General features: G+C 41.5%; 1 protein-coding gene across 1 annotated transcript in view; it reads right to left on the reverse strand.

Moving 5' to 3' along the window:
• LOC128688200 (cell adhesion molecule Dscam1) overlaps nt 1-24,827 on the reverse strand; it is an 876,413-nt gene that overhangs the window by 776,035 nt on the left and 75,551 nt on the right. The window contains exon 4 of the mRNA XM_070086854.1: nt 20,078-20,249. Within this exon, the coding sequence (XP_069942955.1) occupies nt 20,078-20,249 (172 nt within the window). The remainder of the gene's footprint in view (nt 1-20,077; nt 20,250-24,827) is intronic.

Raw genomic sequence — 24,827 nt, forward strand, 5'->3', positions numbered from 1 at the left:
GGCACAGTGTTGTCGCAGCAAAGTTGAGTAGGCACAGTATTGCCCCAGCACAGTTAAGTAGACGCAGTGTTGACCCAGCAAACTTGAGTAGGTACAGTGTTGTCCCAGCAAAGTTGAGTAGGCATAGTGCTGACCCATCAAAGTTAAGTAGGCACAGTGCTCACCCAGCAAAGTGAGTAGGCACAGTGCTGACCCAACAAAGTTGAGTAGGCACAGTGCTCACCCAGCAAAGTTGAGTAGGCACAGTGCTGACCCAGCAAACTTGAGTAGGCACAGCGTTGATCCAGCAAAGTTGAGTAGACACAGTGTTGACCCAGCAAAGTTGAGTAGGCACAGGATTTACCCAACAAAGTTGAGTAGGCCCAGTGTTGACCCAGAAAAGTTGAGTAGGCACAGTGTTGACCCAGTAAAGTTGAGAAGGCACAATGTTGACTAAGCAAAGTTGAGTAGGCACAGTGTTGACCCAGCAAAGTTGAGAAGGCACAGTGTTGACTTATCAAAAGTTGAGTAGGCACAGTGTTGACCCAGCAAAGTTGAGTAGGCACAGTGTTGACCCAGCAAAGTTGAGTAGGCACAGTGTTGACTCAGCAAAGTTGAGAAGGCACAGTGTTGACTCAGCAAAGTTGAGTAGGCACAGTGTTGACCCAGCAATGTTGAGTAGGCACAATGTTGACCCAGCAAAGTTGAGTAGGCACAGTGTTGACCCAGCAAAGTTGAGTAGGCACAGTGTTGACCCAGCAAAGTTGAGTAGGCACAGTGTTGACCCAGCAAAGTTGAGTAGGCACAGTGTTGACCCAGCAAAGTTGAGTAGGCACAGTGTTGACCCAGCAAAGTTGAGTAGGCACAGTGTTGACCCAGCAAAGTTGAGTAATCACAGTGTTGACCCAGCAAAGACGACTAGGCACAGTGTTGACCCAGCAAAGTTGAGTAGGCACAAAGTTGACCCAGCAAAGTTGAGTAGGCACAGTGTTGACCCAGCAAAGTTGAGTAGGCACAGTGTTGACTCAGCAAAGTTGAGTAGGCACAGTGTTCACCCAGCAAAGTTGAGTAGGCACAGTGTTGACCCAGCAAAGTTGAGTAGGCACAGTGTTGACCCAGCAAAGTTGAGTAGGCACAGAGTTGACCTAACAAAGTTGAGTAGGCACAGTGTTGACCTAGCAAAGTTGAGTAGGCACAGTGTTCACCCAGCAAAGTTGAGTAGGCACAGTGCTGACCCAGCAAAGTTGAGTAGGCACAGTGCTGACCCAGTATCATTGAGGAGGGACAGTGTTCTCCCAGCAAAGTTGAGTAGGCACAGTGTTGACCAAGCAAAGTTGAGTAGGCACAGAGTTCACAGAGCAAAGTTGAGTAGGCACAGTGTTGTCCCAGCAAAGTTGAGTTGACACAGTGCTGACCCAGCAAAGTTGAGTAGGCACAGTGCTCACCCAGCAAAGTTGAGTAGGCACAGTGTTGACCCAGCAAACTTGAGTAGGTACAGTGTTGTCCCAGCAAAGTTGAGTAGGCACAGTGCTGACCCAGCAAAGTTGAGTAGGCACAGTGCTCACCCAGCAAAGTTGAGTAGGCACAGTGCTGACCCAGCAAAGTTGAGTAGGCACAGTGCTCACCCAGCAAAGTTGAGTAGGCACAGTGCTGACCCAGCAAACTTGAGTAGGCACAGTGTTGACCCAGCAAAGTTGAGTAGACACAGTGTTGACCCAGCAAAGTTGAGTAGGCACAGTGATCACCCTGCAAAGTTGATTAGGCACAGTGTAGACCCAGCAAAGTTGAGTAGACACAGTGTTGACCCAGCCAAGTTGAGTTGGCACAGTGTTGACCCAGCAAAGTTGAGTAGGCACAGTGTTGACCCAGCAAAGTTGAGTAGGCACAGTGTTGACTCAGCAAAGTTGAGTAGGCACAGTGTTCACCCAGCAAAGTTGAGTAGGCACAGTGTTGACCCAGCAAAGTTGAGTAGGCACAGTGTTGACCCAGCAAAGTTGAGAAGGCACAGTGTTGACCCAGCAAAGTTGAGTAGGCACAGTGTTGACCCAGCAAAGTTGAGTAGGCACAGTGTTGACCCAGCAAAGTTGAGTAGGCACAGTGTTGACCCAGCAAAGTTGAGTAGGCACAGTGTTGACCCAGCAAAGTTGAGTAGGCACAGTGTTCACCCAGCAAAGTTGAGTAGGCACAGTGTTGACCCAGCAAAGTTGAGTAGGCACAGTGTTGACCCAGCAAAGTTGAGTAGGCACAGTGTTGACCCAGCAAAGTTGAGTAGGCACAGTGTTGACCAGCAAAGTTGAGTAGGCACATTGTTGACCCAGCAAAGTTGAGTAGGCACAGTGTTGACCCAGCAAAGTTGACTAGGCACAGTGTTGACTCAGCAAAGTTGAGTAGGCACAGTGTTGACCCAGCCAAGTTGAGTAGGCACAGTGTTGACCTAACAAAGTTGATTAGGCACAGGGTTGACCCAGCAAAGTTGAGTAGGCACAGTGTTCACCCAGCAAAGTTGAGTAGGGACAGTGTTGACCCAGCAAATTTGAGTAGGCACAGTGTTCACAGAGCAAAGCTGAGTAGGCACAGTGTTGTCCCAACAAAGTTGAGTAGGCAGAGTGCTGACCCAGTAAAGTTGAGTAGGCACAGTGTTGTCCCAGAAAAGTTGAGTAGGCACAGTGTTGACCCAGCAAAGTTGAGTAGGCACAGTGTTGACCCAGCAAAGTTGACTAGGCACAGTGTTGACTCAGCAATGTTGAGTAGGCACAGTGTTGACCCAGCAAAGTTGAGTAGGCACAGTGTTGACCCAGCAAAGTTGAGTAGGCACAGTGTTGACTCAGCAAAGTTGAGTAGGCACAGTGTTGACCCAGCAAAGTTGAGTTGGCACAGTGTTGACCCAGAAAATTTGAGTAGGCACAGTGTTGACCCAGCAAAGTTGAGTAGGCACAGTGTTGACTCAGCAAAGTTGAGTAGGCACAGTGTTGACCCAGCAAAGTTGAGTAGGCACAGTGTTGACCCAGCAAAGTTGAGTAGGCACAGTTTTGACCCAGCAAAGTTGAGTAGGCATAGTGTTGACCCAGCAATGTTGAGCAAGCACAGTTTTGACCAAACAAAGTTGAGTAGGCACAGTGTTGACCCAGCAAAGTTGAGTAGGCACAGTGTTGACCCAGCAAAGTTGAGTAGGCACAGTGTTGACCCAGCAAAGTTGAGTAGGCACAGTGTTGACCCAACAAAGTTGAGTAGGCACAGTGTTGACCCAGCAAAGTTGAGTAGGCACAGTGTTGGCCCAGCAAATTTGTGAAGGCACAGTGTTGACCCATCAAAGATGATTAGGCACAATGTTGACCCAGTAAAGTTGAGTAGGCACAGTGTTGACCCAGCAAAGTTGAGTAGGCACAGTGTTGACCCAGCAAAGTTGAGTAGGCACAGTGTTCACCCAGCAAATTTGAGTAGGCACAGTGTTGATCCAGCAAAGTTGAGTAGGCACAGTGTTAACCCAGCAAAGTTAGTTAGGCACAGTGCTGACCCAGCAAAGTTGAGTAGGCAAAGTGTTGACCCAGCAAAGTTGAGTAGGCACAGTGTTGACCCAGCAAAGTTGAGTAGGCACAGTGTTGACCCATCAAATTTGAGTAGGCACAGTGTTGGCCTAGCAAAGTTGATTAGGCACAGGGTTGACCCAGCAAAGTTGAGTAGGTACAGTGTTGACCCTGCAAAGTTGAGTAGGCACAGTGTTGACCTAACAAAGTTGAGTAGGCACAGTGTTGACCTAGCAAAGTTGAGTAGGCACAGTGTTCACCCAGCAAAGTTGAGTAGGCACAGTGTTGTAACAGCAAATTTGAGTAGGCACAGTGTAGACCAAGCAAAGTTGAGTAGGCACAGTGTTCACAGAGCAAAGCTGAGTAGGCACAGTGTTGTCCCAACAAAGTTGAGTAGGCAGAGTGCTGACCCAGTAAAGTTGAGTAGGCACAGTGTTGTCCCAGAACAGTTAAGTAGACGCAGTGTTGACCCAGCAAACTTGAGTAGGTACAGTGTTGTCCCAGCAAAGTTGAGTAGGCACAGTGCTGACCCAGCAAAGTTGAGTAAGCACAGTGCTGACCCAGCAAACTTGAGTAGGCACAGTGTTGACTCAGCAAAGTTGAGTAGACACAGTGTTGACCCAGCAAAGTTGAGTAGGCACAGGATTTACCCAACAAAGTTGAGTAGGCACAGTGTTGACCCAGAAAAGTTGAGTAGGCACATTGTTGACCCAGCAACGTTGAGTAGGCACAGTGTTGACCCAGTAAAGTTGAGAAGGCACAGTGCTGACTAAGCAAACTTGAGTAGGCACAGTGATGACCCAGCAAAGTTGAGTAGGCACAGTGTTGACCCAGCAAAGTTGAGTAGGCAGAGTGTTGACCCAGCAAAGTTGAGTAGGCGCAGTGTTGACCCAACAAAGTTGAGTAGGCACAGTGTTGACCCAGCAAAGTTTAGTAGGCACAGTGTTGACCCAGCAAATTTGTGAATGCACAGTTTTGACCCAACAAAGTTGAGTAGGCAGAGTGTTGACCCAGCAAAGTTGAGTAGGCACAGTGTTGACCCAACAAAGTTGAGTAGGCACAGTGTTGACCCAACAAAGTTGAGTAGGCACAGTGTTGATCCAGCAAAGTTGAGTAGGCACAGTGTTGACCCAGCAAAGTTGAGTAGGCACAGTGTTCACCCAGCAAATTTGGGTAGGCACAGTGTCGATCAAGCAAAGTTGAGTAGGCACAGTGTTAACCCAGCAAAGTTAGGTAGGCACAGTGCTGACCCAGCAACGTTGAGTAGGCAAAGTGTTGACCCAGCAAAGTTGAGTAGGCACAGTGTTGACCCAACAAAGTTGAGTAGGCACAGTGTTGACCCAGCAAATTTGAGTAGGCACAGTGTTGGCCCAACAAAGTTGATTAGGCACAGGGTTGACCCAGCAAAGTTGAGTAGGTACAGTGTTGACTCAGCAAAGTTGAGTAGGCACAGTGTTGACCTAACAAAGTTGAGTAGGCACAGTGTTGACCTAGCAAGGTTGAGTAGGCACAGTGTTCACCCAGCAAAGTTGAGTAGGCACAGTGTTGTAACAGCAAAGTTGAGTAGGCACAGTGTTGACCAAGCAAAGTTGAGTAGGCACAGTGTTCACAGTGCAAAGCTAAGTAGGCACAGCGTTGTCCCATCAAAGTTGAGTAGGCACAGTGTTGACCAAGTAAAGTTGAGTAGGCTCAGTATTGTCCCAGCACAGTTAAGTAGACGCAGTGTTGACCCAGTAAACTTGAGTAGGTACAGTGTTGTCCCAGCAAAGTTGAGTAGGCACAGTGCTCACCCAGCAAAGTTGAGTAGGCACAGTGCTGACCCAGCAAACTTGAGTACGCACAGTGTTGACCCAGCAAAGTTGAGTGGACACAGTGTTGACCCAGCAAAGTTGAGTATGCACAGGATTTACTCAACAAAGTTGAGTAGGCACAGTGTTGACCCAGAAAAGTTGAGTAGGGACAGTGTTGACCCAGCAAAGTTGAGAAGGCAGAGTGTTGACTCAGCAAAGTTGAGTAGGCGCAGTTTTGACCCAGCAAAGTTGAGTAGGCACAGTGTTGACTCAGCAAAGTTGACTAGGAACAGTGTTGACTCAGCAAAGTTGAGAAGGCACAGTGTTGACTCAGCAAAGTTGAGCAGGCACAGTGTTGACCCAGCAAAGTTGAGTAGGCACAATGTTGACCCAGCAAAGTTGAGTAGGCACAGTGTTGGCCCAGAAAAGTTGAGAAGGCACAGTGTTCACAAAGCAAAGTTGAGTAGGCACAGTGTTGACCCAGCAAAGTTGAGAAGGCACAGTGTTGACTCAGCAAAGTTGATTAGGCACAGTGTTGACCCAGCAAAGTTGAGTAGGCACAGTGTTGACCCAGCAAAGTTGAGTAGGCACAGTGTTGACTCATCAAAGTTGAGTAGGCACAGTGTTGACCCAGCAAAGTTGAGTAGGCACAGTGTTGACCCAGCAAAGTTGTGTAGGCACAGTGTTGACCCAGCAAAGTTGAGTAGGCACAGTGTTGACCCATCAAAGATGATTAGGCACAGTGTTGACCCAGCAAAGTTGAGTAGGCACAGTGTTGACCCAGCAAAGTTGAGTAGGCACAGTGTTGACCCAGCAAAGTTGAGTAGGCACAGTGTTGACCCAGCAAAGTTGAGTAGGCACAGTGTTGACCCAGCAAAGTTGAGGAGGCACAGTGTTCACCCAGCAAATTTGAGTAGGCACAGTGTTGATCCAGCAAAGTTGAGTAGGCACAGTGCTGACCCAGTATCATTGAGGAGGGACAGTGTTCTCCCAGCAAAGTTGAGTAGGCACAGTGTTGAACAAGCAAAGTTGAGTAGGCACAGTGTTCACAAAGCAAAGTTGAGTAGGCAGTGTTGACCCAGCAAAGTTGAGTAGGCACAGTGTTCACAAAGCAAAGTTGAGTAGGCACAGTGTTGGCCCAGAAAAGTTGAGAAGGCACAGTGTTGACTCAGCAAAGTTGAGTAGGCACAGTGTTGACCCAGCAAAGTTGAGAAGGCACAGTGTTGACTCAGGAAAGTTGATTAGGCACAGTGTTGACCCAGCAAAGTTGAGTAGGCACAGTGTTGACCCAGCAAAGTTGAGTAGGCACAGTGTTGACTCAGTAAAGTTGAGTAGGCACAGTGTTGACCCAGCAAAGTTGAGTAGGCACAGTGTTGACCAAGCAAAGTTGAGTAGGCACAGTGTTGACCCAGCAAAGTTGAGTATTCACAGTGTTGACTCAGCAAAGTTGAGTAGGCACAGTGTTGACCCAGCAAAGTTGAGTAGCCACAGTGTTGACCCAGCAAAGTTGACAAGGCACAGTGTTGACCCAGCAAAGTTGAGTAGGCACAGTGTTGACCCAGCAAAGTTGAGTAGGCACAGTGTTCACAGAGCAAAGTTGAGTAGGCACAGTGTTGTCCCAGCAAAGTTGAGTAGGCACAGTGTTGTCCCAGCAAATTTGAGTAGGCACAGTGTTGACCCAGTAAAATTGAGTAGGCACAGTGCTGACCCAGCAAACTTGAGTAGGCACAGAGTTGACCCAGAAAAGTTGAGTAGACACAGTGTTGACCCAGCAAAGTTGAGTAGGCACAGGATTTACCCAACAAAGTTGAGTAGGCACAGTGTTGACCCAGCAAAGTTGAGTAGGCACAGTGTTGACCCAGCAAAGTTGAGTAGGCACAGTGTTGACTCAGCAAAGTTGAGAAGGCACAGTGTTAACTCAGCAAAGTTGAGTAGGCACAATGTTGACCCAGCAAAGTTGAGTAGGCACAATGTTGACCCAGTAAAGTTGAGTAGCCACTGTGTTGATCCACCAAACTTGAGTAGGCACAGTGTTGACTCAGCAAAGATGAGTAGGCACAGTGTTCACCCAGCAAAGTTGAGTAGGCACAGTGTTGACCCAACAAAGTTGAGTAGGCACAGTGTTGACCCAACAAAGTTGATTAATCACAGTGTTGACCCAGCAAAGACGACTAGGCACAGTGTTGACCCACCAAAGTTGAGTAGGCACAGTGTTGACCCAGCAAAGTTGACTAGGCACAGTGTTGACCCAGCAAAGTTGAGTAGGCACAGTGTTGACCCAGCAAAGTTGAGTAGGCACAATGTTGACTCAGCAAAGTTGAATAGGGACAGTGTTGACCCAGCAAAGACGACTAGGCACAGTATTGACCCAGCAAAGTCGACTAGGCACAGTGTTGACACAGCAAAGTTGAGTAGGCACAGTGTTGACCAGCAAAGTTGAGTAGGCACATTGTTGACTCAGCAAAGTTGAGTAGGCACAGTGTTGACCCAGCAAAGTTGACTAGGCACAGTGTTGACTCAGCAAAGTTGAGTAGGCACAGTGTTGACCCAGCAAAGTTGAGTAGGCACAGTGTTGACCCAGCAAAGTTGTGTAGGCACAGTGTTGACCCAGCAAAGTTGAGTAGGCACAGTGTTGACTCAGCAAAGTTGAGTAGGCAGAGTGTTGACTCAGCAAAGTTGAGTACGCACAGTGTTGACCCAGCAAAGTTGAGTACGCACAGTGTTGACCCAGCAAAGTTGAGTACGCACAGTGTTGACCCAGCAAAATTGAGTAGGGACAGTGTTGACCCAGCAAAGTTGAGTAGGCACAGTGTTGACCCAGGAAAGTTGAGTAGGCACAGTTTTGACCCAGCAAAGTTGAGTAGGCATAGTGTTGATCCAGCAATGTTGAGCAGGCACAGTTTTGACCCAACAAAGTTGAGTAGGCACCGTGTTGACCCAGCAAAGTTGAGTAGGCACAGTGTTGACCCAGCAAAGTTGAGTAGGCACAGTGTTGACCCAGCAAAGTTGAGTAGGCACAGTGTTGACCCAGCAAATTTCTGAAGGCATAGTGTTGACCCATCAAAGATGATTAGGCACAGTGTTGACCCAGCAAAGTTGAATGGGAACAGCGTTGACCCAGCAAAGTTGAGTAGGCAGAGTGTTGACCCAGCAAAGTTGAGTAGGCACGGTGTTCATCCAGCAAATTTGAGTAGGCACAGTGTTGATCCAGCAAAGTTGAGTAGGCACAGTGTTAAACCAGCAAAGTTAGTTAGGCACAGTGCTGACCCAGCAAAGTTGAGTAGGCAAAGTGTTGACCCAGCAAAGTTGAGTAGGCACAGTGTTGACCCAGCTGTGCTACTCCAACAGTCAACATCCACTGACATTCTCCATCCTATATGTTACTATTCATTTAAGCTCAAACGACACCAGAAAAATTATGCCACTATTGAGAAAGCGTATCTAGCTCTTGTGGTGTCCTTGGAACATTTTTACGTGTATTTGGGCACTTCCCCATTTCAGACCACAATCCACTCACTTACATAAACACTATGAAGAGTTAAAATGCTAGGATCATGAGGTGGGCCCTCAGAATCCAACCATACCCTATTAGTATAAAACATATAAGTGGTCATTGTAATGTAATTGCTGACGCTCTGTCACGTCCTTAATAATTATCAGTTACATTAAATTAACGTAATTTTATGCCCAAATACCTTTTTTTACTTGCTATGTCAAATTCAGTAAAGTAACGTAATCTCTCCAGCCCATGTTAACTATGTATACTCATGTGATGTCTAATTATGTTATTTATATATTCACAGTAGTGATATGTGTGTGATGAAACAGTTGGAGACAGAAGCTGAGTGTTGAGTGGGTAGTGTTGCGTGGGCGATGTTACTGCATGGAGGAACACTGTCCTGCCACAGACCCCCCCTTACTACACACCTTAAGCTGTTTCATACTCAGATGTCCATACTGCAAAGCATTCCACAACCCCTACTTAAGAGTGGAATGCTGTCTCCTGTCTATCGCACTATTATTTATATGCAGTCTCCACTACTATGATCGAGCCTCAACGTGTCATGCTTGTATACGCTATCTTGTCTCTACACTGATGTACATAACCACGAGTATGCAGAGATACGATACTGTGTACTGCCCTAGTATTAGGGGCATAACTTAGTGATATGGACACTGCAAAATGTTAAGTGCTTGGCACAAGAGTGACTCTAGATTTCAATATTAATGTATTGTTAATGTGACATAAGTAATCAGTAACAATGTGAAAGACATTAATGCAACTCCTAGTGCGACCGTTTGTCGTGTTGGGAGGGGGGTGTTGCAACCCCTGAATGGGTTACAATGTATATTATGTATATGTATATAATGTATATTACCTTTTCATATAATTTTACATTGCTTATATTTGCAATAATAGCTAAATCGTAAATATATGACTTTATATTATTATTTGACTTAGTTTCCTTTTGTTAGGTAGGATGTAACACATATTATATGCTCATAGTTTAAGTCTTGATTGTCTAACTACTGTAATTATCGCTTGTGGCCCGTTACTCTGCCGGCTTCTCGTTGTTGCTGGGCAGCAACTGTCCATGGAGCTATCAGGTGATAGAGGGGGGGGGGGTTCACACCTCTCCTGAAGTATTCAGTCTGGTCTAGACTCGCTTGGTGGTTGGACGTATTCTTGACAAGACGAGCCTAAATCTCCCTTATTGGCCCTTGTTGGAAGATCGTCTCTGTCTTATTATTGTTGTTAGTTCTGGAGACTCTGTTCACAGAACATTGTATAGACTTAGTGATTTTCGACATTGTACTGAGGTTGTGTGTCGCATAGACACTCTAAACAACTCAGGTCCTGAGCTGTAGCTTCTGACCTAATTTGTACTGGTATCTGTGTACTGTCACAGTCGGGGATTTTCTTATGCTGAGCTTAGATTCAGTAGTAAGGGAGTTTTGTGACTTTTGTGGAGGATCTGCTGATGGTCCCTACTTAGTGTCATTATATTATCTCCTTGATCCCGATTGTGTCGCAGTTGCTTGTTATATTGCTATTGGGCTTAGCATTCCTTTTATTGTTCAAGCAGACTGTTCTGATTGCTAGTTGGTCAAGAAGTTAGTTTATTTGAGGACTTTGTCAGTCACTGGTTTAAGTCTAGTCGAGTAGTGAGACATAGCGAACTCCTTAGAGCACTTACACACATACACCCAAACTTATTTGTATATTGTATTATTAAATGTTAATGTACCAGATGGTACCTAAGACATAATTATGTGATATGTGCTTTCAGCACAATAATACTGTACACGAGAGAAGTGATTATTATTAATTTGTTTGAATTGATTAATTTAATTTAATTTGATAATATACCTGTAGACTTTGATTAATAAATTTATTAAATTTTAATTTCTCTAGTTAGTAGCCTACCAGTTGTAATCCTGAAGCACTAATAATTCTTATTGAATTCTAATGGATAATTGGACCAGGATACTGACTACTTGTTACGAAACCCCAGTAACAGGCTGGATGCTAGAAGGGCAGTCCTTTCTAGTATTCACTGGAGATCTCTAAGCTTTTTAGAATCGCGTTTTTTGTAACAGTGGTGGTGGTGGCAGCAGCAGTACATGATACAAAATCTTCAAGCAGAGACTTCTACCAAAGAATACTAGAAGATGACTTACTGATCCGTCTGTAGCACCAAGCATGTATATGGTTGTTAAACAGGTTGTCACTAATAATTATTGTCCAGTTATCCTACATTAAATGGATCTTTTCAATAGCGCTTTTGTGTTACAGCTGGATAAATACAAACCAACCAAACGTGAGCTTAGTAATTAACGAGATGGTGTGTAACTTTGGTATTATATTTTACGGTTATTAGGCTTAGTCTGTGCTATCAGCACTTTAGGCGAGAAACTGTACACAAAGTACACTTATAAACTGTGTGCCCTCTGGTACGGTACTGTAATAGTACTCAAAAGTACAAGAATAATATATGTATGTATGTGTGTGTGTTCGGTTATACTCGACTTAGAATGTGACTGATGTGACTAGATAAGCTAATACCAAACAAAACGAATACTAGAAGCAGCCGCGAACTGCACAGTGTCAGACAAGGAATGAGACATGAAGGTGACCTCTACATAAGGTTGCAACTCCTTTACTACTGAAGCTATGTTCAGCAATTTCCAGCTCCCGACTATGACAATGCATAGATGCCAGAACAAAGTAATTCAAGAATTTAACTCGGGATCAGAGGTATTGTCTCTGGACACAACCTCAGAAAACGTCAGAAATCACTACCTCTGAGTAATGTTCTTTGAAGAGTTTCAGCATTACGAGATGTATGATTCGGCTCACCAACAGAAACATACACTAGGACTGACCCCTGTGGAACACCACTCGTCAAAGGTGCCCACTGTGATACCTCATCATGTACCATGAATGACTCGTTGATGCCTCCCTGTCAAGTATTCTCTGACAGGGAGGCGACGAGACATGGTACGTGATAAGGTATCACAATGGCCGCCTGTGACGAGCGGGGTTCCACAGGGGTCAGTCCTAGGACCAGTGCTATTTTTGGTATATGCGAATGACATGACAGAAGGGCTAGACTCAGAAGTGTCCCTGTTCGCAGATGATGTGAAGTAAATGAGGAGCATTAAATCAGATGAGGATCACGCAGGACTACAAAGAGACCTGGACAGGCTGGTCACGTGGTCCAGCAATTTGTTTCTCGAATTCAACCCCGCCAAATGCAATTGGGGAAGAGCAAAGATGACCACAGACAGAGTATAGGCTAGATGGCCAAAGACTTGAAACCTCACTCAAGGAGAAAGATCTTGGGGTAAGCATAACACCGAGCACGTCTCCAGAAGCACACATCAACCAGATAACTGCTGCAGCATATGTGCGCCTGGCAAACCTGAGAATACCATTCCGATACCATAGTAAGGAATCGCTCAAGACACTGTACACAGTGTACGTCAGGCCCATACTGGAGTATGCAGCATCAGTTTGGAACCCACTCCTGGTCAAGCAAGTCAAGAAATTAGAGAGAGTGCAAAGGTTTGCAACAAGGCTAGTTCCGTAGCTCAGGAGGGTCAAGGGAGACATGATAACGACATACAAAATACTGCATGTAATAGATAAAGTGGACAGAGACAGGATGTTCCAGAGAGGGGACACAGAAATGAGAGGCCACAGTTGGAAGCTAAAGACTCAAACCAGTCAAAGAAATATTAAGAAGTATTTCTTCAGTCATAGAGTTGTCAGGAAGTGGAATAATCTAACAAGTGATGTAGTGGAGGCAGAAACCATACATAGCTTTAAGACGAGGTACGACAAAGCTCAGGGAGCAGAGAGAGACAGAAGGCCTCGCAGCAATCAGTGAAGAGGTGGGGCCAGGAGCTGATTCTCAACCCCTGCAACCACAATTAGGTGAATACACTATGAAAAAGAAGTCTTAATAAAACGAGCAGAGAGATGCCGCCTCGACGAGGAGCTGTGTGTGTGTGTGTGAGAGAGAGAGAGAGAGGGAGAGAGAGAGAGAGAGAGAGAGAGAGAGCTATGGTCTTCAGATGAGAACGTCAAGTAACCTGCCAGGTTACCAAGTGCACCAACAATGTAGCAAGTGAAGAGGTAGTTCGTAGCGTGGGTAGATAGTCACAAAATCTGTCAACGAACAAAGTGTAGAGTAGTTGTTACATCCTACCAACACACACATGCTAAACAACAAATAATAACATAAAACAAGATATTTTTGTTTTAGCAGTATACTATTAGATTAAAAAGAAAAACTATATAATAATTACGGCGTCTTTTTTTGAGGACGCTACATTGGTGATGGTGCAGTCTACATTTTGTAAGTTCACATATCCAGTAGCTGTCTTGCCAGAAGTGTACATATATCAAAATTCAAATGATCCTAAGAGCTACAATATCTCCATCGTTCAGCATTATATCTCAATTCCTACTAACCGGTTTTCCTGAAACATTCCATAACAGATAATCTACACTACTCCAAGCGCAGGTCGGATCATAAGTAACAGGTGTTTGAAGACTGAGACACTTACGCAACATATGGGAATCTTTATTGAGGAAACGTTTCGCCACACAGTGGCTTCATCAGTCCAATACCATTTATCACATCTGTCGGACACTGCAACATCATGGGATCTTGATACAAAGAATTCTTCAACCTTGTCCAGTCTTTGGACGAAGACCTACTTCGACTAGTGGATGGCACCACTATGACCCCGCCTTCTCCTGCTTCGCCTCACCTGACTACAATATATAAGCCATGTCTACGTCTCTGTGCTGTACTTTCTACAAGATTGATGGACTGAACACATCGACTCCAGGCTGAGGGACTCATTACCTCAAACTCCTCCTCTCCTTACACCTTTCTGATTTGTATTGGACTGATGAAGCCACTGTGTGGCGAAATGTTTCCTCAATAAAGATTCCCGTATGTTGCATAAGTGTCTCAATCTTCAACTTGTCGGTTTTTTAAACCATTTATCACAACAGATGTTTGGTTGAAGTAACTTGGGTTTGGAACTTAAGGTAAGTTGACTTTGAGGAAGCTTGTGATGTTTTGTCTTAATGTGAAGAGGAATTTTTTTAGAAGAGGAGCTTCAACGGTGTAAAAAAAAAAATGAGATTAAAAATAAAAGCTGAAAAGTTGCAGTAAACAAAACGGGAGACACAAAACAGTTTAATAATCTCTTTTGTGATTTTAAAGATCAGAAATAAAGGAGCAGCCAATACCAGGGCCACAGTTCGATCCTCCCGTCCATCTTTCTGATTATTCATTAGTTGAAAAAGAGAAAATATCAGGAACACAATATACAATATTAAATAAAGATGAAGTCAGATTAATGGTGCAAATCAGTCACTCAAAGCAGTAGTGATCCTGACCAACGTTTGTGAAGTGTGTCAACCAGCCAGTTACACTGAAGTGATGTCAATTTGGCTTACATAGCCAGCTTCCACGTGATTGGTGGGTATAACTGGACAGTCAGCGCAACAGTGGTGTCACAGAACTGCTGCACTCTGGATTATCAGTTCACAGGTTGAGAGGGTATGTCAAATGACTGTGTGACGAACGTTGAATTAAATGTAACGTACTTGCTGCACATCACTAGTTCTTTACTATATACATATATAAAATATATTGGGTTATACAGTTCAAATAGGATAGTGATTAAGAAAGGATGTGTAGACATGTCTGACTTTCTCAACGAATTTAAGTGAAGTGTTTGAGCATAAAACACAGTGGTTTGTGAGATAAGATTTCAGGAGCATTGTAGACTTCAAAAAGCAGAGGTGAGAGTTGTAAAGGATGTTTCTGGTTCTTAAGAAAGAGGTTCTTGTTATGGGTGAATTTGGTAGGGTGTGCAAAAGAAGAAAATTAAAGGTGAATACAGGAAAGAGTAAGGTTATGAGGATAACAAAAAGATTAGGCGATGAAAGATAGATTGAATATCAGACTGGAGGGAGAGAGTATGGAGGAGGTGAATGTATTCAGATATTTGGGAGTGGACGTGTCAGCGGATGGGTCTATGAAAGATGAGGTGAATCATAGAATTGATGAGGGGAAAAGGGTGAGCGGTGCACTTAGGAGTCTGTGGAGACAAAGAACTTTGTCCTTGGAGGCAAAGAGGGGAATGTATGAGAGTATAGTTTTACCAACGCTCTTATATCGGTGTGAAGCATGGGTGATGAATGTTGCAGCGAGGAGAAGGCTGGAGGCAGTGGAGATATCATTTCTGAGGGCAATGTGTGGTGTGAATATAATGCAGAGAATTCGTAGTTTGGAAGTTAGGAGGAGGTACGGGATTACCAAAACTGTTGTCCAGAGGGCTGAGGAAGGGTTGTTGAGGTGGTTCGGACATGTAGAGAGAATGGAGCGAAACAGAATGACTTCAAGAGTGTATCAGTCTGTAGTGGAAGGAAGGCGGGGTAGGGGTCGGCCTAGGAAAGGTTGGAGAGAGGGGGTAAAGGAGGTTTTGTGTGCGAGGGGCTTGGACTTTCAGCAGGCATGCGTGAGCGTGTTTGATAGGAGTGAATGGAGACAAATGGTTTTTAATACTTGACGTGCTGTTGGAGTGTGAGCAAAGTAACATTTATGAAGGGGTTCAGGGAAACCGGCAGGCTGGACTTGAGTCCTGGAGATGGGGAGTACAGTGCCTGCACTCTGAAGGAGGGGTGTTAATGTTGCAGTTTAAAAACTGTAGTGTAAAGCACCCTTCTGGCAAGACAGTGATGGAGTGAATGATGGTGAAAGTTTTTCTTTTTCGGGCCACCCTGCCTTGGTGGGAATCGGCCAGTGTGATAATAAAAAAATAATAAAAAAAAGGTAAATTAAAATTACATCTGGATAAGAACTATAGTATGTGCAATAACGACTGTAAAGAGGTTGGCGGAAATATAGGGAATTATAGTAGACGTAATGAATGGAAAATGGTGGTTGAAACAGGTTTGTAGAAAAAGTTGCTTTGCTGTTCTTCAAGACGAGTGTGCAGTTGTGGATAAGGAAACAAGCAGAATGAATGCCTCAGCAAATAAGAAAAACGACATTATTCTTGTTGGTGATTCTCAGATTCAGTATATGGATCAATCTTTCTGTAAGACAGGGGGTGTGTTTCCTTGGAGCAGATATGGTAATGTGGTTAAAAAGAAAGCAGCATAAAGTCAAATAATGAAAACAATCCCATTATCTGCTTTAGTGCTGGAGATAATGTTGTTAGGAAACACGTGAAATGCTAGTGGCCAATTTCAGGGCAGCTGTTGATCTAATTAAGTCAATGAATCGAATCCTGATCTAATGTGGCAATTCGCGCTGGAGGTGATTGGGCAGTGAATGGATGTCTGCGGCAATTTAGGCAAATTGCTGGCTAGCCCAAAAACACCAGGAACTTAGAATTTCATTCTTTGACAACTGGGATAACGTTTGTAGCAGATAATATGTAACAGTGGGTGGTGTGCATCTCACTGGTAAAGTGGTAGCAACACTGGCCAAGTCAGTTTAACAAGTCATTGCTAAATTATTTAAAACTTTAATCCGATAGAAGACTGATCTATGGGTGTGTGTGAGAGACAAACAGCTGCAGGATTAGAAGTGGGGAGAGTAAAAATTGCCAAAATACGTTAGGTAAACGTTCAGAAAACAACTCATTAAATATAAAAAGCGAAGCAAAGTATTTCTCAGCATCTATTGTACAAATAGCCCGAGTGCAGGAAATAAAATAGATGACCTAAGGCTAATGGTATGTGCAACAGATATTACTTAAGTAAAACCTGGTTTATTCTTAATAAGAGTGACAGGCCTGCTGAATGCCACATACAGAGGTAGAATTTATTTCACGGACACTGGTTTGAGAGACGGAAAACATTGTGCTCAAACTGAATAACTCATAAAGAATACAGAAGAGACATGGAGCCAAAATCTGTAATTGAAAATGGAAGAAATCAAAATATTTTTTAATAAAATTCCAAGGCAGAATCTACGTATAGTATCCGGCATCGGCTTAAAGGAAATGTGATGTATAGATAAATTAGACACATGTGCAACACTTGGGTATCTTTAATGAGGAAACGTTTCGCTACACAGTGGCTTCATCAGTCCATACAAAGGAGAATGGTGAAGAACAAGAGGAGTGTGGCATGCAAAGAGTACGTAACCTTTATTCGGCACATGTACACACGCTCATTAAAAGGCTACCTCCCCAACCAGCGAACCAGTACTAAGGGTCGGATGATGAGGCCCCGTCGTCCGATCAGTACTTAGGGTCAGCCAATGAGAAGGTGGGCCTGGCAATTGTGGAGGTGATTTGGTCACCACTCACCTGTCCACCCTTGTCATTTCCATTCTAGAGCTGGTTGAACACGGTTGTCCATTATGTCTCCAGACTGTCTTTGTCTCTTGCTTCACCGTGTGGTACACTTACATTTCCAACTGTATATAGTGTACATACTTGTAAATACTTACTATCGCTCTTGGTGAAGGAAAATATATTTCAAAGTCATTCAGCTCTGTTTGTTCTGCTCCTTGTTCCCCTTTACACCCAGAATAACAGGCCTTATTGTGCCTGGGTTGTAATAAGAAGTTTGAGGTAATAAGTCCCTCAGCCTTGAGTCGATATAATCAGTCCATCAGTCATGAAAAGAATACAGCATATACTGTAGGCATATGTGCCTACAGTATATTAGCCACTTCGCACATATGCTGTATTCTTTTCCACATTGATGAACTGATTACATCGACTCAAGTCTGAGAGACTGATTACCTCAAACTGCTCCTGTTCTTCACGATTCTCTTTTGTATGGACTGATGAAGCCACTGTGTGACGAAACGACAATAAAATTCGAGCTTTATCAAGGAATCAATGTAATGACTGATAATACAAATTAGTTTTTCATGGTTAAGATCCAAAACTCTGCCAACATCATCACATTTTCGGCCATAACATTAACTACAGGGAAGTTCAAAGAATCCCTTTGACAGCAAGTCCACGGACACCTCCCCAGGCTCAGCCTAGTGGAACTCCATGTTCATTATAAAACCAGCAAGAAATCAGTCATTGTGGACACGTGAGTCTCCCACAGTAACTAACACCCACTGATATAAACCTGTATCATAATAGTGGTATCAAAACAATTACAAAACAAACACATAAAACTTTTACGAAGCTGGATTTTATGAATCAAGATTGGTAATCACATTGACTTGCAACAAGTGCGTAACCTAGGACAGTATAGGTTCAGAGGTGGTCATACCTATCACAACTCATCAACCATTACGACTAATTCTTGAAAGATGAGCAAAATACAAAAGTAGTGCTTACAGACTTTGATAAATCCTTCGACAAGTGTAACAGTGGAGAAATAGCGTATTAAATGTGTGTAAAACAAATAAATGCAAATGGGTGTAGTAATAGTGGACAGGAGAAAAATCAGTGACTACAACAGAGAAAAACTCTTACCTTAAGAAATTGCATTTGTCCCAATTCTCCTTATCATATTCAACATAAACAAAGACGTGAATCATAGGACAATATCTTTCAATTCTGAGTAAACTAGAATTTGTGTGAGAGCGACTTCAAGCTGATATAAGACTAGTCTTAAAGTTGGTCTTGAATCACTAAATGCATTGATAATTTGAAAGAAAGACATAGACGTTATTAAGCCAGATCTTATACTTAAGAATGATAGAAATGTTATAAACCCAGCCACAAGGAAAATGATCGACTGGATGATTAGAACATTAAAAGAGAGAGAAGTTAAGATAGAGTATTGTTGTATACTAATTGCCTCTTATAAGGTAGGTCAAAATATTTGCTGGAGAATAAACAGATATCATTCACTGTCTGTAACTCAAACACCTAAATTATAATGCTGAAAATACTTAAAACCCCACGAACGTAGGTCAAAAAGATTCACCATAATTTACAACTGGAAAACTGAGAAGAGACTCAAGAAATCGTAATGACACGATTGCAAATAAACCATACCCCCGGCCGGGATTGAACCCGCGGTCATAGAGTCATAGAGTAAAGGGACTTGAGCTAGAGTTCGTCACGGCCACGCTAGCTGGAGATTCGTCTGTAAAAACTTGCATTTGTGGTCACAGAGGTGCCTGTGCTAACTTTCCTATGGTGTAGAAATATACCTAGTTGGATGAATCTTATTGTGGCTAGCTGGTCTAGTGGCTAACGCGACGGGCTGGAGTTTTGAGACTCTATGACCGCGGGTTCAATCCCGGCCGGGGGTATGGTTTTTTTGAGAAGAGACCAGAACTAAACCTGCACCTGGAAATCAATTCCAAAGGAAACGAAAGGCTTAGTATAGTGTGAAAAACCTCCGCTGAAAAAACATGGAGGCAATGAGTACTCTAGAGACAATATGGGGACCAATACATTTAAAACAACTTCATTCATCTATAAGGGATATTAATAACAAACTCGTAGTTGCATTCATGAGGGAACTTGATAATTTATTAAGTTAGTTCTTGATCAGCCAGGCTGTGGTCCATACGATAGAATCCTTGCGGCTGTCTCTAACTGCCTGGTTCATTAGTAGACCTAGTCTGACTCCGCTGACTCCTGAAGAGTCTTATGTAATAATCATGTCTTAAGTGACATGATAGATAGGAAGTGGACATGATAGATAGGAAGTGGACATGATAGATAGGAAGTGGACATGATAGATAGGAAGTCGACATGATAGATAGGAAGTGGACTTGATAGATAGGAAGTGGACATGATAGATAGGAAGTGGACATGATAGATAGGAAGTGGACATGATAGATAGGAAGTGGACATGATAGATAGGAAGTGGACTTGATAGATAGGAAGTGGACTTGATAGATAGGAAGTCGACATGATAGATAGGAAGTGGACTTGATAGATAGGAAGTGGACATGATAGATAGGAAGTGGACATGATAGATAGGAAGTGAATATTTACCTTCAGCTTTGATATACATTGATATACATTTGATATACCTTTGATATACATTTGATATACCTTTGATATACATTTGATATACCTTTGATATACATTTGATATACCTTTGATAAGTTTAGAAAGTTTTTTTTTTTTTTTGACTCCCAAAACCCGGCCCTAACATAACCAAAACAAAAATGAATTGCATCATAACAAAAATATTTAGTAAACCCACACAATGGCAGCCCAAAAAATGAAGAAAAAACCCCAAAGGCTTTAAGGTGAAATCGAAAAATCTATCAGATCTTAAAAAATTCACACACGAATATTTACCGTCCAGCGTCTGGTATTGGCAGAGGCGTGGCGGAGGGCGTCTCCTGGAGGAGCCAGGATGCCACCGTCCACCCTCCTGACACAGGCCCACCCACTTGGCACCTGACAACACCAACACCGCCCACGCCCACTCTGGAAGCCTCCGCTCGCACAGACACTTCCGAAGGCACCACTGCAACAACACATTTATCATAACAAAATCTATATTCAGATATACCAAGATACAAAATATAAAAATACACAAGATAATATTGCATTAACGAAGACGAGAAATTGTTCATCTCAAAGTAAATCTCGGATGCTGGACACTTGTAAATATTTAATGTTTGAAGAAATGAGAGACAACACTAGTGAGAGATGTCATCTCCCTGCAAGACTCCAAGAATATTTAGGAAGCAGCAGAAATGGAAGCTTGAGAAAGATTTGTGATGAGACAAACTACATCAACCACGTGACAATACACAGTTTTATACAATAAATTCCTTTCATTCAAGCACAGTTTATATAACTATCAAAACTACCACAAAATTACAATATAAATATGATCATAAAATATTAATTTTTTATGTTATTAATAAATATATTACGTAAAATATTATTTTAAATGCCAAGAAGAATTCTTTGAAGAAAAGAAATATGTATCTTTATCTATCTATCTCTCTCTCTCTCTCTCTCTCTCTCTCTCTCTCTCTATATATATATATATATATATATATATATATATATATATATATATATATATATATATATATATATATATATATATATATATATATATATATATATATATATATATATATATATATATATATATATATATATATATATATATATATATATATATATATATATTATATATATATATATATATATATATATATTTGTCAGTTAAAAACAGAGTAGGGGAGTTAGTAGATGGGGAGATGGAGGTATTAGGTAGATGGCGAGAATATTTTGAGGAACTTTTAAATGTTAAGGAAGAAACAGAGGCAGTAATTTCATGCACTGATCAGGGAGGTATACCATCTTTTAGGAGTGAAGAAGAGCAGAATGTAAGTGTGGGGGAGGTGCGTGAGGCATTACGTAGAATGAAAGGGGGCAAAGCAGCTGTAACTGATGGGATCATGACAGAAATGTTAAAAGCAGGGGAGGATATAGTGTTGGAGTGGTTGGTACTTTTGCTTAATAAATGTATGAAAGAGGAGAAGGTACCTAGGGATTGGCGGAGAGCATGTATAGTCCCTTTATATAAAGGGAAAGGGGACAAAAGAGACTGTAAAAATTATAGAGGAATAAGTTTACTGAGTATACCAGGAAAAGTGTACGGAGGGTTATAATTGAAAGAATTAGAGGTAAGACAGAATGTAGGATTGCGGATGAGCAAGGAGGCTTTAGAGTGGGTAGGGGATGTGTAGATCAAGTGTTTACATTGAAGCATATATGTGAACAGTATTTAGATAAAGGTAGGGAAGTTTTTATTGCATTTATGGATTTAGTAAAGGCATATGATAGAGTGGATAGAGGAGCAATGTGGCAGATGTTGCAAGTATATGGAATAGGTGGTAAGTTACTAAATGCTGTAAAGAGTTTTTAAGAGGATAGTGAGGCTCAGGTTAGGGTGTGTAGAAGAGAGGGAGACTACTTCCCGGTAAAAGTAGGTCTTAGACAGGGATGTGTAATGTCACCATGGTTGTTTAATATATTTATAGATGGGGTTGTAAAGGAAGTAAATGCTAGGGTGTTCGGGAGAGGGGTGGGATTAAATTTTGGGGAATCGAATTCAAAATGGGAATTGACACAGTTACTTTTTGCTGATGATACTGTGCTTATGGGAGATTCTAAAGAAAAATTGCAAAGGTTAGTGGATGAGTTTGGGAATGTGTGTAAAGGTAGAAAGTTGAAAGTGAACATAGAAAAGAGTAAGGTGATGAGGGTGTCAAATGATTTAGATAAAGAAAAATTGGATATCAAATTGGGGAGGAGTATGGAAGAAGTGAATGTTTTCAGAGATTTGGGAGTTGACGTGTCGGCGGATGGATTTGTGAAGGATGAGGTTAATCATAGAATTGATGAGGGAAAAATGGTGAGTGGTGAGTTGAGGTATATGTGGAGTCAAAAAACATAACTATGGAGGCAAAGAAGGGAATGTATGAAAGCACAGTAGTACCAACACTCTTATATGGGTGTGAAGCTTGGGCGGTAAATGCAGCAGCGAGGAGACGGTTGGAGGCAGTGGAGATGTCCTGTTTAAGGGCAATATGTGGTGTAAATATTATGCAGAAAATTCGGAGTGTGGAAATTAGGAAAAGGTGTGGAGTTAATAAAAGTATTAGTCAGAGGGCAGAAGAGGGGTTGTTGAGGTGGTTTGGTCATTTAGAGAGAATGGATCAAAGTAGAATGACATGGAAAGCATATAAATCTATAGGGGAAGGAAGGCGGGGTAGGGGTCGTCCTCGAAAGGGTTGGAGAGAGACGGGTAAAGGAGGTTTTGTGGGCAAAGGGCTTGGACTTCCAGCAAGCGTGCGTGAGCGTGTTAGATAGGAGTGAATGGAGACGAATGGTACTTGGGACCTGACGATCTGTTAGAGTGTGAGCAGGGTAATATTTAGTGAAGGGATTCAGAGAAACCGGTTATTTTCATATAGTCGGACTTGAGTCCTGGAAATGAGAAGTACAATGCCTGCACTTTAAAGGAGGGGTTTGGGATATTGGCAGTTTGGAGGGATATGTTGTGTATCTTTATATGTGTATGCTTCTAAACTGTTGTATTCTGAGCACCTCTGCAAAAACAGTGATGGTGTGCGAGTGTGGTGAGGGTGTTGAATGATGATGAAAGTATTTTCTTTTTTTGGGATTTTCTTTCTTTTTTGGGTCACCCTGCCTCGGTGGGAGACGGCCGACTTGTTGAAAAAAAAAAAAAAAAAAAATATATATATATATATATATATATATATATATATATATATATATATATATATATATATATATATACATATATATATATATATATGTATATATATATATATATATATATATATATATATATATATATATATATATATATATATATATATATATATATATATATATATATATATAAACACTGATCTCGGGCCAGAGATCAGTGTTTGTGTATATTTCGCCTGCTCTTGCGAATTCCTTGCATATATATATATATATATATATATATATACACACAATTATATATATATATATATACACAATTATATATATTATATATATATACACATATATATATACACAATTATATATATATATACACTATATATATATACACACAATTATAATATATATATATATATATATATACATATATATATATATACAATTATATATATATATATATATATATATATATATATATATATATATATATCATATATATATATATATCATATATATATATGTATATCATATATATATATATATATACATATATATATATATATATGCAATAAGATCACAGTAAACAGGTGATTTCAGAATATGCAAAACAACCACTCTGAAAGAATAGAGAAATTCCAAGCGCTTTCGTGACTACTCACATTATCAAGGAACTATGAAAGTGAAGCATCCAAGGAAGCTATATAAGGGGTCGGCCAGCACCTCACTATCAGATCCCACAACGGTTAAACACGTGACGCGCGGCGAGCCAACTTGGACAGGTCCTTTGCAAAACTCACCCCCAAGCTATTTATTTGTCCAGTGTATTATTAAATTCTACCCAAATTCTATTAATTATAAATGGATCTAATTTATATAAACCAAAGGAAATATTTATATTATTGTCAAAACTGCTTTTTATGAAACAAGATTCAATTATATTCCTGTCGACCATGGACTTGCTTGATACTACTTTCTCAACTTTTTGAAAATCAATTGGATGGTTAAAATCTGTTACATGAATAAATAGAGCATTGGAATCTTGTCCAGTTCTAATGCTATATTTATGTTGTTTTAATCTTAGTTCGAGATTTTTACCAGTTTGACCGTAATAAACTTTATCGCAAATTTTACAAGGAATCTTATAGACACATCCATCAGCATTTTGGGGGGAATTCTTTATCAAAAGTTTTTTTACTGTATCAAGATTTTTGAATACAACTTTAATATTAAAAGTCTTAAGAAGAGAAGGCAAATCAACCAAGTTTTCATGGTAAGGGAGAACCAACATATTTTTAGTTGAATAAGGCTGGTTGTCCCTTTTTGGATTGTAAAAAGTATTTCTAGCAACTTTAAAAGATTTATCAATTACATTTCTTGGGTATTTTAAATCATTACCTATTTCATAAATTTTGGATATTTCCTCATCTATGAACTCAGGACTACAAATTCGTAAAGCTCTCAGAAACATTGATGAGAAAACAGACAGTTTGACTCTATCTTGATGCGAGGAATAATAGTGGACATAAAAACAGTTATTAGTAGGTTTTCTGTAAATTTTAAATTTGAATTCATTATTACCCTTAATAATTAAAACATCTAGAAAAGGCAATGAGTTATTTTCTTCAAACTCAACAGTAAAGTTTATTGAATGGGCTAAGCTATTTAATTTTCCAAGGAAATGGTGTATATCTACATTTTTGGGCATAAGACACAAAATATCATCAACATATCTGAACCATTTAGCTCTATTAGGGAGGATTGTGTTAAGTAACCTTGTTTCAAAAAATTCCATGTATAGGTTACTAAGAACAGGTGAAAGAGGATTTCCCATTGCCATACCAAA

This window comes from Cherax quadricarinatus, chromosome 19 (genome assembly GCF_038502225.1).
Source record: "Cherax quadricarinatus isolate ZL_2023a chromosome 19, ASM3850222v1, whole genome shotgun sequence".
Classification (NCBI taxonomy): Eukaryota; Metazoa; Arthropoda; class Malacostraca; order Decapoda; family Parastacidae; genus Cherax; species Cherax quadricarinatus.